The sequence below is a fragment of the Lycorma delicatula genome, chromosome 2, assembly GCF_047948215.1.
Source record: "Lycorma delicatula isolate Av1 chromosome 2, ASM4794821v1, whole genome shotgun sequence".
Taxonomy (NCBI): Eukaryota; Metazoa; Arthropoda; class Insecta; order Hemiptera; family Fulgoridae; genus Lycorma; species Lycorma delicatula.
Window position 1 is genome coordinate 137935938 of NC_134456.1, and position 17329 is coordinate 137953266.

Sequence of the window (17329 nt, forward strand, 5' to 3'; positions counted from 1 at the left end):
TGTTTGTGTCGGTTAACATATTCAAATATGTTCACATATTCCATATGTAAACATATTCCGATATCCATCCGGCACACAATTTTTTATAGCCCAATCTTTCAGTCAAAACTTCATAAATCAAGATCGTGAAACATCAGGAAACATCAAAAACAATTTTGACACGATGATACGCAGGTTTTATTCGAATTTTTTCTCAACATTTATAATCTAATCATCTGTTATCACTGACCGGTCGGCCGCTACGTTCTTCAAAATGAGCGTTCCCTTGTCTAAATGAACGGCAACACCCCCTTACTTTAGCATCACACATAATATTCGATCCGTAAACATCACAAATTTACCTATGAATTTCAGCCGCAAAAGAGTTTTGTACCATCAAAAATCGGATTAACCTTCGTACTTTACCCTCGGCGGGAGCATGAATTATAAATTCATGCGAATTCATGACGAATTTAAACAACTAACAGCAAAATGACTGAGTTATTGTGACTGACTATTGGTTGAAGTAACTGAACTATGCCATTGCTATTTGTTTACGTATATAGGCGGCAAATTCAAAACGGACCTTACTTTAAAAAATGTATCATTATACGACTACAATATATAATTTTTGAGAATTATATTTTTGAGATATATATATATATATGTGTGTGTGTGTGTGTGTGTGTGTGTGTGTGTGTGTGTGTGTGTGTGTGTGTGTGTGTGTGTGTGTGTGTGTGTGTGTGTGTGTGTGTGTGTGTGTGTGTGTGTGTGTGTGTGTGTGTGTGTGTGTGTGTGTGTGTGTGTGTGTGTGTGTATGTATGTATGTATGTATGTATTTATTGTCGCCTACTGGCTTCGATGGAACGTAATTCATAACCTTGTGACGACCCTGAAAACGGCCGTTTTTTTGGCGTTAGCTCTGAGAAGAGCTGTTGGGTCCGGAAGATCGACTCCGGCGAAGTCGGGGAGTTGCGGCTCGTCCATTGAAGTCCGACCGGGCTTTTCCTCAGCGGTAGTTGGGTCCCTGATACAGCGTGGCAGTGGTGGCCCCAGAGCCCAGCAGTGTCGGGTCTGCGTCGGTCGGCCTTTGCCGGCGCGGCGGTTCTCCCCGAGCGATCCCATGCTGGGCCGGCTACTGCTGCCGAGTCTGCCGGCCAGGGCGATTGAATACCGGCGAGCTGAAGCTGGAGCGGGAAGGTAGCATCCGCGTCCAGCGACTCCCTCGGCGGACCGGCCAGGCCTGCTGCTCTGGCGGGGATGTTGGCATCCGCCGAGATGCCAACATCCCGGCCAGGTAGCCGGGCCGGCCAGGGATCTTCTTCTGCCTTCTTCCATCTTCTTCTTCTTGATCTTCGATCTTCTCTAGGTGGTGGTCGAAGATGAATTGCCCTTCACACTCGAGGTGCACGCTCTTTTATTGGAGCCTGAGAGCGATGGGGCTGCAGCGCCGCTATGGTGGGAGAACTGTGCGGTCATCTGCGCGGTGGGAGTGATGCTTGTATCAGCGTGTTCGTATACTGTGAGCCAGTTTGCATTGTTTTCTTCAGTTCCCATCTACTACATCGTGTTCGATCGACGATATTAAATTAAGCATGTGTGTGTGTGTGTGTGTGTGTGTGTGTGTGTGTGTGTGTGTGTGTGTGTGTGTGTGTGGGCGTGTGTGTGTGTGTGTGTGTGTGTGTGTGTGTGTGTGTGTGTGTGTGTGTGTGTGTGTGTGTGTGTGTGTGTGTACATACGAGTATATATATAATAATATTCTACATAGACCACTTCTTAATGGATAATTTAAGAAAAAACCACTGTAAAAGTTTGTCAAAACAATATTATAAAAAATACGATTAATTATATTTTTTTCAAAAAATAGATGTGATTAAAGTCAATATTATTAATTATTTAAAATATAAACATACGAGATAATATAAAGGTAAATATGTGCCAATTCTATTTATAAAAAATAGAATAAATTTATTTAAGAAATAAATCATTATTTAGGAACTGTTATTTCAGCATAATTGTTTCTGTATTAGGTAGTAAGTAAGTAAAGTACAATTAAATCCTTTAATTGTACTTTAATAGAGCTTTATTTGCTTTAATAGAGGTGTATATACTGTTATTTTTTTTAAGAATCAGTGACTTCATTTTAGCAAAGATCTATTTATAAGATATTTATATCAAAAATATTTATACACACACACACACACACACACACACACACACACACACACACATGAGTTTACATTTTTAATTTTCTAAATATTTATCTAGTCCGCCAGGCTGTTATTAACTTGTCGCAAATCAGTTTTATAACAGCTGATTTTCGAAGTCGAAAGTTCTGAGGTTCGAATACTAGCAAACGTTAGTTGCTTTTATGCAAATTTGAATACTAGACACTGGATACCAGTGTATTTTGGTGGTTGGAGATCAATTAACCACATGTCTTAGGAATGGCTGGCCTGAGTTTTTACAAGACTACATCTCATTTACATGCCATACATAACATCTTCATCTCATTGGGCCAGAGGAGGTTGCTTATTTTTCACTAATTGAACAGATTGCAACATACACATTAGGAAAATAACAAAATATTTACCTAAATGATCTATAAATGCGGATAACAAAAAATGATCTGATAATCTACTTTTTTATTTTGAAATTCATTCTGAATTTTTGAAGTAGCTCTGACATAAATTATTATCCCTTAGAAATATGCATAAATATAACAAATAATTAGTAATGATGATATGGTTAAGGAGTATTTTTTTCCTAATGATATTGCCACATAAGCTTGAAGCTTGTGCGTGGTATATGGAAATGGAAATTTGTAGCATATAAAAAATGCCAAACCTAGGACGTCTGGATGAAAGTCTGAGATTCTACAACTCTGCCACAGAAAGCATTAAAACAAAACTGTTTGGTTTGGTTTTTGTGGAAAACGAAATCAATTTCATTATCATTTCAAGAAAATTTGTCATCTAATAAAAAACAAAAAATTTTGCTTTGTGGACAGCAGATTTTCTATTATTTTAATTAATGGAAATTCTATCCATACAATTAGTATTGTTGCATGCCTGAAAAGCATGATGCAGTGGTTTTTATCCCTATTTTAACTTTTTTTTTTCAAAAAATTGAATGAAATTAAAGATATTCATATGCATCAATGGAAATATGTTTTTACCTTTTTTATAATATTTGTAGGTAACTTTTTAATGCTTGAAATCTCACTTTCAGTTAGTTTTCAGTTTGTCAAATATATTTAAGGATGTTCTTTAAAAAAATATGCTTTTTTGAAGGAAAAAATTTGGTAGTATATAATTTGAAGATCATTGCAGGTTCAAGTTTTTTTTAAATAAGCAATGGATAAAATATCCTTGCACGTGGCCATCATTTCATTAAATGTGATGGTAGTAGTACCATCTTGCTAAAACCAACAATCTCATTTGATTTTCTCTTTAACATCTGAATAGGAACAGTTGGATTAAGTCAGAATAAACTTTTACCGCTTGGATTTTTATTAAAAAACCCAGAAAAGGGTCACATAACTTTCCCAATTTTACACTTGACAGGTTTTATTTCAGATTTGCCAAAGAGGTTTTAAATATATTTATATTTCTCCAACCAGTTTTCCAGCCACTGCTGGGTGTGGTGAGTTTGTATAGACGAATGCAATTTCTGCTACCAGCTTGCTGGCCCTGATGTAGCTTCAGATGTAATGCGATGTGTAAGTGTAAATGTATTGGAAACATGTAGTCTGAAACAGTCACCACTCCTAACAGTGTAGTTAATTGAAATCCAAACACCAAAGAATACAGGTTTTAAATACTAATGACTTAATTAAGCATAAGCTTCAATTGTAAAAAAGATTAAAATTTTTAAGAAAAAATCTGTGTCTGATTTGATTTCCTTAATTAAATGGCAATTTTACCTTAAACATTATGCAGCATTAAAAGTTTAATTTAGAAGAAAGTGAAAATCCTTAATAAGAAATGTTGGGTCACAGTCGGCCCCCTTGACCAAATGACATTTTAAATTATTTTGTATATAGAGTATAACTGGAAAAAAATCAAAAATTTTATTAAAAAAGGTTGCCCCTCTTGCTCAATAGCTTACCTTATGTAACATTTATTAACAGCCACAACTTTAAAAAAATAAATAAAAAAAGGTTAAGTATAAAAATTAAGAAAAGTTTTTAATTCTGAAGTCAGGTCCCATGGGATCCTTTTTATTATAAAGTTCCCATGTCCTCTCAGTTCATATTAGATGCAGTTGGACTTTCAATTGTAAAAATTAAATTAAAAAAAATAATTTTAAATATCTTTAAACTTTAAGGATAAAAAAAGCCTATATATCAGCTCCTTTTGTTTTTTGTTTTTGCTTAAAAATTTATTTATTGGAGTATAAAATTTACTTAAGTCGTTACAATTTGGTGACATATTATTCATGAAGACCAAAAATTATGGTTACTGTGATGCCCCTTGTCCAATGGGAGGTTGAATAATCATGTCAAAGCTGGGTAGGGTATGCATAGCTAAATATTTGTGTCAAATTTAAACTTTTTTTAGTCAAAAGGTTTTTCGAGTTATGAGATAAAAGCTGTAGAAATAATGTTAAATATCTTCCTACCCATTAATCCAGTCAAAATAAAAGTTAAGAATTTTATAGTACTTTCATCTTACTAAAGTCAATTTTCTATGATCACTACACTAGAAGTCGAAACTATAAAATGGAGAATACTAACCTTCTTTTTTATTTTCGTCTAAACTTTAATGCCCTCAATTTATTTTGAACCAGTCTGAAAGATATTAATCAAAATACTGGCCAACACACATCTGTAATTTTACAACTTTTGAATATATCTACAACTTTTTCTGTGTTTTTTGGTATAAGGGGATCTTGAAATATTTGTAAAAATTATGATACCCAAAATGTTGGCTGATATGTTCCCTTATAGCTATGCTGCTTCAACAGCAATAAAGCTGTAGGCAAGAAAGTAAATATTAATAAAGGAAAAATAATATAAGGTGACAAGAGCTCAAACACAAAAAAAAATTTCTATATATTTATATAGCCCACTGGGCTGGTTTAGTGGTTAACTCACCGTCGCAAATCAGTTGTTTAACAGCTGATTTTCTAATTTGAAGCTTCTAGGTTCAAATCCTAGTAAAAGTCAGTTGCTTTTGAACAGATCTGAATACTTGAGAGTGGATACCAATTTAGTGGTTATGGTTGAATTAACCACATGTCTCAGGAATGGTTGGCCTGAATTTACGCCTCAGGTGTAGTCTACAAGACTATATCTCATTTACATGTCATACATATCATCCTCATCTCATTGGGCCGTGGGCGGGGGTCCCTTAAAAACAGATTATAACATGCACACATTAGGAAAAAATAAATTATATTTATAATGATTTTTCATTAAAAGTTTGAGGTCATTTATTCTTCTTATGTAATGATTTGACTGTTCACATACCCATCAAAAAGAAACTAAGCCATGTTGACTTGGTCAGAGAGAAACATCTATCTCTTACAAAGTCTTGATTTACGAATATGTTACATTTAAATACTTTTTAGCTCATTAACAAATTAGTATAACAATATAAAAATTGTTGGTTATACAATTTAATTAACTTTTTATACTTTTTTAATTTATTTTTATATAAAGCTGTCATTTAATTTTTATTCTTCTTAATTTTATTTTTAGTTCCAATAACCCCAGGTCCAATACATAATATTATACCACCTAGTGCAGCAAATATGACTCTTAATTCATCATCGTCATCACCATCACCGTCATTAGCTACAACAGACTCGGTAAGTTGGAAAGTACTTTTTTTAATCCTTATTAATATGAAGAAATATATCAGTTTGTATAATTAATTATATGCTTTGATTAATGGAATAATCATTTATTATGAATTTTAATATATTTTTAATCACACAAAAGTTTTATTGTGTTTTGAACTTAAATTTGTACGCTGAATCCAAAATATGACTTTTTTCTATCATGTTCAGTTTTTCAACAGTATAATTTTTTATGTACACTTCATCTCAGAATTTCAAACATTTTTTTTTAATTTTCTCAAATTTTACATTTCTGCTAGGATTATGATAATTGATTTGATTGTTATTTTCTGCGCTTCCTAGCACTGTTATTCTAACATTTGTAATTCGTGCATTTTGTAATTCGTACCTTCATCTCAAAACTGCTTTTAGTACTCAAACTGCTGAAGTAGTTTTGTGAGTTATAAAGGTAGTTTTGAGAATGGAGGTACTCTGAAATGCATAAACTATGAATGTTAAAGTAACAATGCTAGGAAGGGCAGAAAATAGCACTCAAATCTTTTTTTTTTAATGATGACTAATATAAATAACAATGTTTTAAATGGTTTCAAACAGAGGTTAGGGCACAAACCTATCGTTACGCATAATGATTCATTCACTGTACACATTGCAGTATGTTACCAGTCAGCTTAGTCACACAATGATACTTCATAAACATGCCAGTATTGCTAAAACATTCACTGGGTATGCATCTAGAGTAGTTTCATTCAGTGTCTTTTTCTAGTAATTTAATATCTAATAAGTGTGTCATTTTAGAAGAGAATAATCATGCTGAGGAAGTGCCTAAAATCATCTTCAGATAACTTTTGTTACGCATTAGCAGGGATTTGACGAATAAAGATCAGCGATGAAGTTTGATTCTACTAGTTAAAAAAAGTTACAATCTGTATTTTTATTATAAAATGGGGGATTGATATAAAAATTGGGCATCTCATGTCTACTGTTCAACCTATATGAAATGAGCTTTGCAGTACCCATAGTATGTCTTAAACCGCAAGGTCATTATTTGGACTGTTACTTTTATATTCCAAAGATAAAAGAAGTAACCAGTAAACCCAAACATACAATAAAGTAACTGAATTTTTCTCCTAAGAGGCCGTTATATTACAATGAGCCCTTACTTGTACCACATCCTCCAGTATATAATAACTGTGGAAGATGAGATGGATAACAAAGTTCAAAATAAGAAGCAAGGTGATATTATTTTTGAAGCATGTATCTCTTCAGGTGTCAGGCAAAGGTGCTCATTGTTGACTAGTTGTTCAATGCATATTCATAACTAGGATTAGATGAAGTTGGAGAAAAGTCAGAAGATAGCAATGGAGTAAGGATACATGAAGAAAATATAGATATATTACATTTTACCGATGATATAACTGTACTTGCCAAAAATGAAACAGAATTGAAAAGGATGATGGGAAGGATGGATACCATATTGGTTACTGGTTTGATAGAGATGAATACAATTATTTGTTTTAAGAGTAAGTGACTTTTAATATCAGTAAAAATATTATATCGGAAATATTTAACTATTTTATTTAAATACACTATGTAATTAAATTAATTTATTTTATTTTGTTGAACAATTTAATTTAAAATTTCAAAAATAAATTTTAAATGAATTTTAACTTGAACTCTGCACAGTGTAAAAAATATAACATGAAAATAAATACAGAGAAAACAAATATAACATGAAAATAAATACAGAGAAAACAAATATAATGGCAGGCACGATACAAAAGCTGATATAGATATGAATGGACATAAATTAGAATGTGTAATGGAATTCACCTATCTTGGAAAGACAATTACAACATATGGACAAAGCTTGAAGGAGATTATTAGGAGAATAAAGTAGGAAAATTTATCATTCTGTAAGAAAATTAAGACATTTGCTTCAAACAAGCAAATATTAAAAAAAAAATTAAAAAACAATTGATGAAGATATTTGCACGGAGTGTTTTCCTATGTAGCAGTGAAGCATGGACCACAGGGGCAGAAGGGAAAAGTAGAATAGATGTATTTGAGCTGTAATGCTACTGACAGATGTTGAAGATTACATGGAAGAAAAAAATAACTAATGAAGAAGTGTTACGAAGGATTGATGAAGTGCCATGTTTACGAAGCTTATTGAAGAAACGGAAGACAAACGGATAGGACATGTACTATGGCATAACAGTTTGTTACGCACCATAATAGAGGGCACAGTTGAAAGAAATAATTCAAGAGGAAGATCAAGTCTAAAGTATGTTGAACAAGCCATACAGGATGTTGGGTGTAAAATACATGGAAACAGATTGCACACAATAAAACTGCCTGGAGGAGGAAGACTGCTGCAAAACCAATACTAAGGTTGATTACTACAAAAAGAAGAAGAAGATTACTTAAAAATTCAACTATTAATACTGTTTCTGTAAAAGAAATCTTTTAGCTTTATTTTAAATAGGCTGATCGATGGTTTTAAATGGTTCAATAATTATTAAAAAATGGCATTATAAAATCCTTTCCGGTATGTCAAAGTATTGTGTTCAAAAATACAGTTTCGTTAAGTGGTTTGATACTGATGAATATAAGAATGGTGGTTTTAAGAATAAGTGACTTTTTAACAAATTCTTTCAGCAAATATTTAACGTATTTTATTTAAATACACTGATGTAATTAAATTATTTTATTTTGCCATTTATTTTAAAATCCCAATAAAAAAATAAAAAATAAATTTGTAATAAATAAACTTGAACTCTGCTCAGTTTAAAAAACCTTTTTATTCCTTTTTTAAAAAAAATACTTGTTAATGAAAGCTTACAAACTGACAGCAAAATTGAATTGTAATAAATGCATCATCAATATTATATAAACAAGAACAAGATAGAAGATTGCATATTTGGGTTCTCTCTTTCTCTCTTGTTTCTATTTCTAATTTAATTTCAATGACAATTACTCAATGGAAATATGCTCTTAATTCTTCTGAACAATTTGAAATGCATTATCTCTAAGCAAGTTCTTAATATAATTAAATATTCATTATTATCTGAGCAGTTAGTATTATCCATTTATTGGTATTGGTAATACCAGATCAAATTACAAGAACAAAAAATACATGAAGGTTGTAATTATAATAAAATAAATCACAATTCAGAAGGAATTAAAATTTGAATTCACAAATTTATGTACTCATTGAATGGAGTTGCAGAAGATTTAGGTTTTTTTTTAAATTTTAACTAATATTATCTAAAATTCATTGAAAAGAATAATATTTCTTTTGTTAAAGAAAATTTTTTAATTTCATTTTAAATAGATTGATTAGAAGAATTTTTCAGTGTTCAGTAATGTATTAAAACTGACATTGAAAGAATAATAAAGCCCTTCCTTAATCTGTGTTAATTTTTAAGAAAACAAATTATTTGGTTTGTTATAAGGATAGATTTTTTTTTATAATAATGAAAAACTATACTTTTTAAAAAATGATCACACACATTCATAAATATAAACGCACAAATTATCAAATTGTTTTATTTTATTTTTCACAACTAATTTTAAAACCTACATAAAACCCCGTTTACTGGTCTCAAAACGATTTATTTTGAGGTAAGAACTTTTTCTAAATTTTATTTTCTATGTTTAACAGTTGAAAAGTTAAATAAAGGTTCCCCACACATTGTTACTAGAGGGCATTTAATAATTAAAGATACAAATTCAAATACAAATACAGATACCAATCTACAATTAAGAGAAAACATCCTGATTCTCTTTCAAAAGGTGTAATTTATCTACATGATAACACCCCCCATACTGCTCAAAATATACAGGAAATGGTGCAAAATTTGAGTCAGGAGCTGTTTCCAAATCCACCTTTCATTCTTGATCTCACATCATCAGATTTATTTTTGTTTGGAGAGCTTCTAAGAGTTTTTACGTGGCACCAATGAACGGTTTAAGAATGTTGTAAGAGAATGTCTCAGACACCAAAGTGAACAATTCTTTTTGCTGGAATAAGAAAACTTACAGAAAGCTGGGACAAGTGCTTAAATGTAGCCAGGAACTATGTTGAAATTTAGCATAGTTCTCATTGTTATTGAGTAAATAACTTTTCTGCAATCATTTATCTCTTTAATTATTGAACGACCCTTGTAGTATTCTGTGTACAATATTATTTATTTTAATACATGTTACTGTATAATAAAAAAAATAATAACCTTTCTGGTTTGCTATCACCCCCCCCCCCCCAATGAAAAAGACAAAATATAATGATAACCTATAGGGATTGGTATAGATGATAATACACAGTTAGCAAAAAATATAACAAACAATAAATTCTACTTTGTGTAATGTTTTTTAACAATTCATATTTGGATTAATTGATAAATGTATTCTATTTTCAGGTACTTGGTGAATCTAGTAAAAGAACGTTTGAAAATTGGTTGATGGGAATATCAGCTTTTGGTGCGGCAATATCAGTTCTACTTATTGCACTAATATTTATTTATTTATGGCATAGACGACATTCCAAATCTTGTTTTAAGAGATCAAACAAAGGGAAACATGTAATATTTATATGTATATAATTTTGCTATTAGTTTATTAATAATGATTTAATTTTTTTTATATTCATAATTTTCAATTATTTTAATGAATGTTTAATAAAGATATATGTAATAATGTTGGTTTAATTCAGTAAAGTTTTCTTTAATATATAATTTAGCAATCTTTTTTATTCTATCTTAAATGAAAAGCATGACCGCAGTGATTTTCTAATGATTAAAAGGTTTATCAGCATGTAATAAATTAAAGCATTAGTGATGATAAGATTATTAACATTAAATAACAGATCAATTATTTTTAGTTGATGAATTTACCTGAAAATTTGTGAAATACAATAAATGTCTAATTAATAGTTAAAGATTATGCTAATTAACATTTTTTAACGTTACTGCTGGGCCACTTATATTCAAACTTTCTGCTATGGAAATAAACATGAAGGAATGTTTTTTTTTTTAGATAATATACTTCATAACAGACTTCTGATAAGCTTAAATGTTGTTGATGAGGTCTGTACAAAGTGAAATATCACTGTGGTCAAAAAGTTCTTTGCATCAATGGAAAACAAACAGTTTTTAATAGGTTTTTGTCTTTTAATGCTTGCTAAAACTGGGAAAGTTTTTAAATTAATTCAAACTGTCTTCTTTTTCCTTACCTCATGTTTTTAGTTATAAAATCTATATCTTTATGTACTATAGGACAAAATATCTTTATGTACTTTAGGTATAGTACAAATTTTTTTTATAATATTAAATTTTACTGTAATTTTTACATCCAATAGCAAGAGAAGTAAAATTTCTTTTGATCATTAAATAGTTATTCAGTTAAAATTATCATATGAATCATAGGATAATACAACACAGGTGTGATTTAGATTGAAAGTTACTAACAAATCTTTAGGTTAGAAATAATATCTGATTTGAACCATGTTTTAAACCAGTGACATTAACATACAGAGATCTACTCTATTACTTTGCTACTCTTGATCTATTACTAAAAATTTGGCAAAAGGAAATAATCTTTTCCTCTTGAGTTTTAGAAAAATCACCCTAATATTTAATCTGTTACATGATTTTATATCTGTATTTTAGATGATATTCAATTTTACCCGATAGAAACTTAAAACATTGCCACATCCAGTCACTGATAAGAGATTATATCCAGATTGGTACACAGGAGCAGTCCCTTCCTCATCAGATCACACCAAAGATGATGTCCTTGGCTATAAAAGTGTAAAGAATTCATTTTCAATATGATACTAGATTGGGTCCAATCCAAACATCATATCATTGAACAATAAATTTAATTAATTAGATAATTTTTGTAATTAATTAATTATTGAACAATATTGAATAATTTTGCAATGACCAGTTTAAATCTGTGCTGAAAGGAAAATGTATTTTCTTCCAAAGATTAAAAATCCACTCTATAATAGGAACAATTATAGATGTCACTAGAAGCATTGCATGGAAAGTATAATACATTATAAAACGTTCAGCCCTTTACATATAAAATATACTTGTCAAGTTTATTGTTTACTTATATTAAAGTTTAAGTTTTCACATTGTATTTTCTTGATTATTAAAGTAAACTTGTGAGAAACATTACAAAAATTAAAAAATAATATAATTATATTAAAATGAACTTATTTTTTCTTAGCTGTTATATAGAGAAAATAAGAACAGTTTGAACAAATTATCTGTTAACTTGTATATTTATGTATAGTTATTTATTTTTTGTATAGAGTGTTAATGAATATTTGAACCAATAATAAAGTATCTGAACCCTTAAATAACTTTTCAGTGGTTATAAAAAACAAATTTTACTTGAGCAAATACTCCAGCCTGAAATTATGTATGAGTCCACTACACCCTCAAGCTCCCATGAGGAGTGCGACTAAAAAACGTTTAAAGGAAATTATTGGGTTGTGATACATCATTTTAAAGGGCACTGAAAAATAAAAATTTAGACATAAAAACATGAAGTGTTGATAACCTAATCAAAATACCAACCATTTATAGCTTTTTTTCAAAAGTGATCCACAGTTTCACCCTAAGTAATTTATATATTAAAAAAACAGATTATTTCAAGAAAGAAGCATTTGCTAATTTTTTTATTATTATTAAAAGATACTCTATAAAAGAGGTAGTTTCAGTGAGACACTACTACTAATTTCAGTAAGTACTTTCAGTAAGAAAAGGAAATTAGTATGTAATAAAAGTCTGGGCTTAGAATTATAGAAGAAATTAGATAAATACTATGTATAGAGAGAGAGTCTTGCTGTATAGAAGTGAAACGTGGGCAGAGGGAATGGATTGAGGCTTTTGAGTTGTGGATATGAAGAAGGATGGGGAATGTAAAATGGACAGAAAGTGAGAAATGAGGATGTAATGTACAGTATTAAAGAAGAAGAGTACTTTTGTGAGAAATACACAAAAAAAGCAAACCAGTTAGGATATGTGGATAGAGGAAGTGGAATCTTGACAACTGCATTCAATGGCAATGAGGAAGAAGAAAGATAAAGTTAATAAATGAAGTGAAAATTGGAAACTACAAAGAAATATGAAGGAGAAGGCTTGGGACAGAAATGGATGGAGACAACAGTCGTGTAAGGGACATGCCATCAGGTGGAACACCACATGATGATGATATTTAATAGCAATAAATTCTTTCATATGAAGCTCTCTCCTAATTTGTGTTAGCAATCTGATATTTTCTCTATATTTGACCATTCTTTGTAATTTTTGTACCTAAATAACAAAATTCTAAAACTTCAGAAAAATTATTTTCACTGACATTTTACTTAATTCATTATAATTCTCCTTAATACTGCTTGCTTTTCGATTAAATTTTTGTAAAAACACACTACTCATGACTAGTGAGTCTTAATGCAGTATCTACTTTTTATGCACGGATTGTTACTCCAATTTCATTTTTATTTTCTCGGTTATATATATATTGCATAGTTGAAAAAGGGAAAATTTAACATATCAAGATTTTTGCAAATCTTCATAACTCCCTCCCACCTAAAAACACTATTTTAGCAGTGAAAAATTTCAAAAGAATGTATTTATATTTCTGTTGGCCTTTTTTTTTCTTTTCTTTTTGCTTGGTATCACCAGAAATTGGATGGACTAATTTGAATGAAATTTTACATACACAATAATTTCTATATTTAAAGCAGTAATGCCATTTAATTTTAGCTAAAGTCAGTCCTGGAAATATGGATCCCACAGGTACTATATAACAAAATTTTACTCAGAGGTAGGTAAATTTTTTTAACATAGCTAAAAAACCCTTAGGAAGCTAAAAAAAACATATTGATGGTATTTGGTTTTACTAAGACTCTCAAAAAGATGTGGGCCGAAAAATACTTTTTTTATTGTTTTTGGACTTAAAGTTACATACTAATTAGATTATTCCATTACCAAAGTATGTCACATATAATGTACTTGGGTGATTTCATTCAGAGATGGGGATAATGAGCTTAATATTTTTTTTTTTTCACCAGTTATCATTCATTCTACTTGATGCTGTTGCATGTTCAGCCATTCAACAAAAATACTGAGAGAATAACAACATAAACATTTCTTGTAAATACAGTTTATTGCGCTAAAAATACATAAAATAAAATTAATAATAATAATAAAAGAAAGATTCAGATAAAAAATACATACAAAAAAGTAACATACAAAACATAAAATAGCATACAAAATAGTAATTAAAATTAAAAAAAAACAAAATTTCTTTAAGAATTACATTATAAATACCAAAATACAGTTTGATTTACCAAAATACTTATGATGACTAAGAGAAACAAATATTGCATTAACAATAAGATAACAACAGAAAAATCTAAAATTCATACAATTCACTTTCTACAAGTATTATTACTTTTATTATTGACAAAAGAACTACCCTACACACTTTATAAATGAATGCAATACTATCACTTTCACTCCTGTTCAAAAATAACTAACCAAACAGTTTCTTGTTTTCAACCACTGTTCAAAATGGGATACTCATGCCGCATTTCTCAGTTGTTATCAAACACTTACTGTTATTGCTTTTACCGCAAGCTGCATCGAATACAACCTTGCAAAATTACTGACTCTGTCTGCAGGTCCCTGGAAGTATCTATACCTCCTGGTCATTAGAACCAGTACCCAACCTGTCCCTTTGACTGTTCAAACATAACAATTTTCATTATCCATGCCTTTACATTTTTCTGTAAATTCTTTTTCATATTTTTTTTTTCTGTGAATTCTTTTTCTGGCCCAGTAATCCTTCTGGTCGAACCAGAGCTTTTGGAGGTGTCATTATCTGTAATACAAAGAAAAAAATCTTAAATGACCCTGTTATTCTAAATAAAGAATCCCTTTTGGTTCTTTCTAGAGCTTTCTTTCTTTATTTTCTCTCTCTTTCTTATTTCTAGAAAAAACCCATTACACTGACCCGATCACAATATCTTACAGTGTTGCAATGAAGAAACCCTTTTGTATACACTGTGGAGTTTGAACTGGTAAATTACATCTACAATGGACAATTAAAAATAAATTTTTTAAAAGAATTAAAACTATATTTAAATTATCAGTTATACTGGATGTCACTGCAAGTATTGATTAGAGAAAAATTCTACTGCAAACCAGTGAATAATTATGAATTGCTTTCTTTTCATTATCTTGCATGAGTTGGAACAACAAATTAGGAACACAGGCACAAACAACTACATAAATAAACAGCTACCCAGATCAAGTTTCAAATAAAATTTGCAAGATTTTCAAGATTTGATAAGACCACCAGTAGGAGAATGGCACTCTGTGCATAAATGCATTTTCACGTCCCTCCGAGAAAAAAATAAATTATTATTATTAAAATTGTTTAAATGGTCAATCAATATTATATATGATTCCCATAATGTACTTCCAGGAATTTTATGTCATTAGAATGTACCTGGAAATATACAGAAAAGATAAGTAACAATTTTTTTTTTGTATGAAGGACCAATCCAAGGAAAATAAATTATTAATCACAATAGTGATGTTAACATATTTTTCTTATAAAAATATTATTATTATTTTTATTATTTTTTTAACGAATACTGATTTAAACAATTGTCCTTCTGTTAATGATGAATATACACTAAGTAGTTGAAAATAAAGTTACGCATATGTTTATCAAATTAATTTGATACATTAGACAACAGCTTGTTTGATAATTTTGTTCTTGGAAAAAGATGAGAAATTACTTTATATAACTTTATCAATAACACATTCATGTAGTAGTTTTAAAAACTAGGTCACTCCATGGGTGAATGCTGTTTAACTCAACTTCTACAGTTTTTGTTGCTCTCTACCAAATCTCTAAAAATTAAGGCCGTTAATATTTGGTGACAAATAATTAAAAAATAGTGTTTATTAATTATGACATTTGTTAAATAGCTTTTCAATGGTTACACATAAAAAATAAAATTTAGCAAATACCCCTACCTCAAAACAATATATTTTTTCAGTTTAAAACTATTACACCCCAAACATCAAGGGGAACCCATGATGTTGGGCAACTTTTAAGTTGCCCTTGCTGTGGTTCAACTTAAAAATTTCAAATTTAAAGGGTAAGATGGTGCCACATTATTTTAAACAATATTGAAAAAAACTGTTTTACATAAAAGCATCAAATCATGACAACCCTGACCGAAATGGCAGAATTAATATTTTTTCACAAATAGTTTGAAAAGTACCTCTTAACTCCTCAAAATTGAAACAGTAAAAGGATAATATTTATCAAATGCTCCAAATCAAAAATGATTCAGTATGAGAACGCAGCTTTAGTTTTGTTGAAATGTTAAATGGAAAGCATAAGGATTATGAAACATTATTTTAAATGGCACTGAAAAACAATGTTTATTAGAAATATCAGGATGCAACAATCCTAACCAAAATGGCAGCCATTTAATATATTTTATGGGTAATTTCAAAACTGGTCTATAATACACCCCAAATAATGGTTTCATACACAAAAAAAATTATCATTTTGAGTTAGGAGTCTTTTCTAAATTCTATGTTTTAGTATTTCACTTTTGGGTGATTATTTAAAAGCTAGTATCAACCACTTTAAAAAAACAGCTATGAAAAATATTAAATGGCCAACATTTTGTTTAGTTTATCATAACCCAAAGATTTTTATATCAAAATTTTTGTTTTCTATTACCCTGTAAGATGTGTCACAATCCTACCCTTTTCATTTATGAGAGTTTAGAGTGTGTGGTCTCATACTGGAAATCTGTACTATTTCGGAGTATTTTGCTTAATTTAATTTTTCTATGTTCAATGGTTGAAAGTTATTTAATGGTTGTCCCACTTCATGAACCCTAGATATATTTTTTTTATATATGTTACATGTTTCATATATGTCTACATATTTTTAATAATTTTTTCATTCGTTTTTAAAATATTAAATTTAAGTGAACTCTTTTTTGAACTAGTTATATGACGAGAATTTTTATTATGAATATTAAAATCCATACAAACAACTTCAGACTAACAAAAATTTTATAAGAATTTAAAAATAAATGGGAGAGGCTATGTTGCTGTCATAGATTAAAAGATATTTGTTAAAATATGAACATAAAAAACCATGATAAACAAATGGAATAGGCACAACTATTCTCAAGTAATTATACTTGTACAACATTAAAAATATATGTTACATAATTGTACCATTTATTTTTTTTTACAACACATGTTTTATTTTATCTACAGACTGGCTGAATATCATTTTTCTAAAAATATTGGCAATAAACTTTAAAAATTTTTTTTTATGTAAAATATATCTTGATAATTTGTCATGTTAAAATTTCAGTTATTTTGTTTTACATAGAAATTTAATATGATTAATTTTAATTAGAATACATCATTTTTAAATACTTTTAATGTTTTATTCAACTTTTATTGTTTATTGAATGACAAAA

The 17329-nt window shown here is 29.7% G+C and overlaps 1 protein-coding gene across 1 annotated transcript in view; it reads left to right on the forward strand.

Annotated features, from left to right (window-relative positions):
- LOC142319249 (tyrosine-protein kinase transmembrane receptor Ror-like) overlaps positions 1–17329 on the forward strand; it is a 333167-nt gene that overhangs the window by 298176 nt on the left and 17662 nt on the right. Inside the window, exons 3-4 of the mRNA XM_075356295.1 lie at positions 5684–5793; positions 10203–10364. Coding sequence (XP_075212410.1) covers positions 5684–5793; positions 10203–10364 — 272 coding nt within the window. The remainder of the gene's footprint in view (positions 1–5683; positions 5794–10202; positions 10365–17329) is intronic.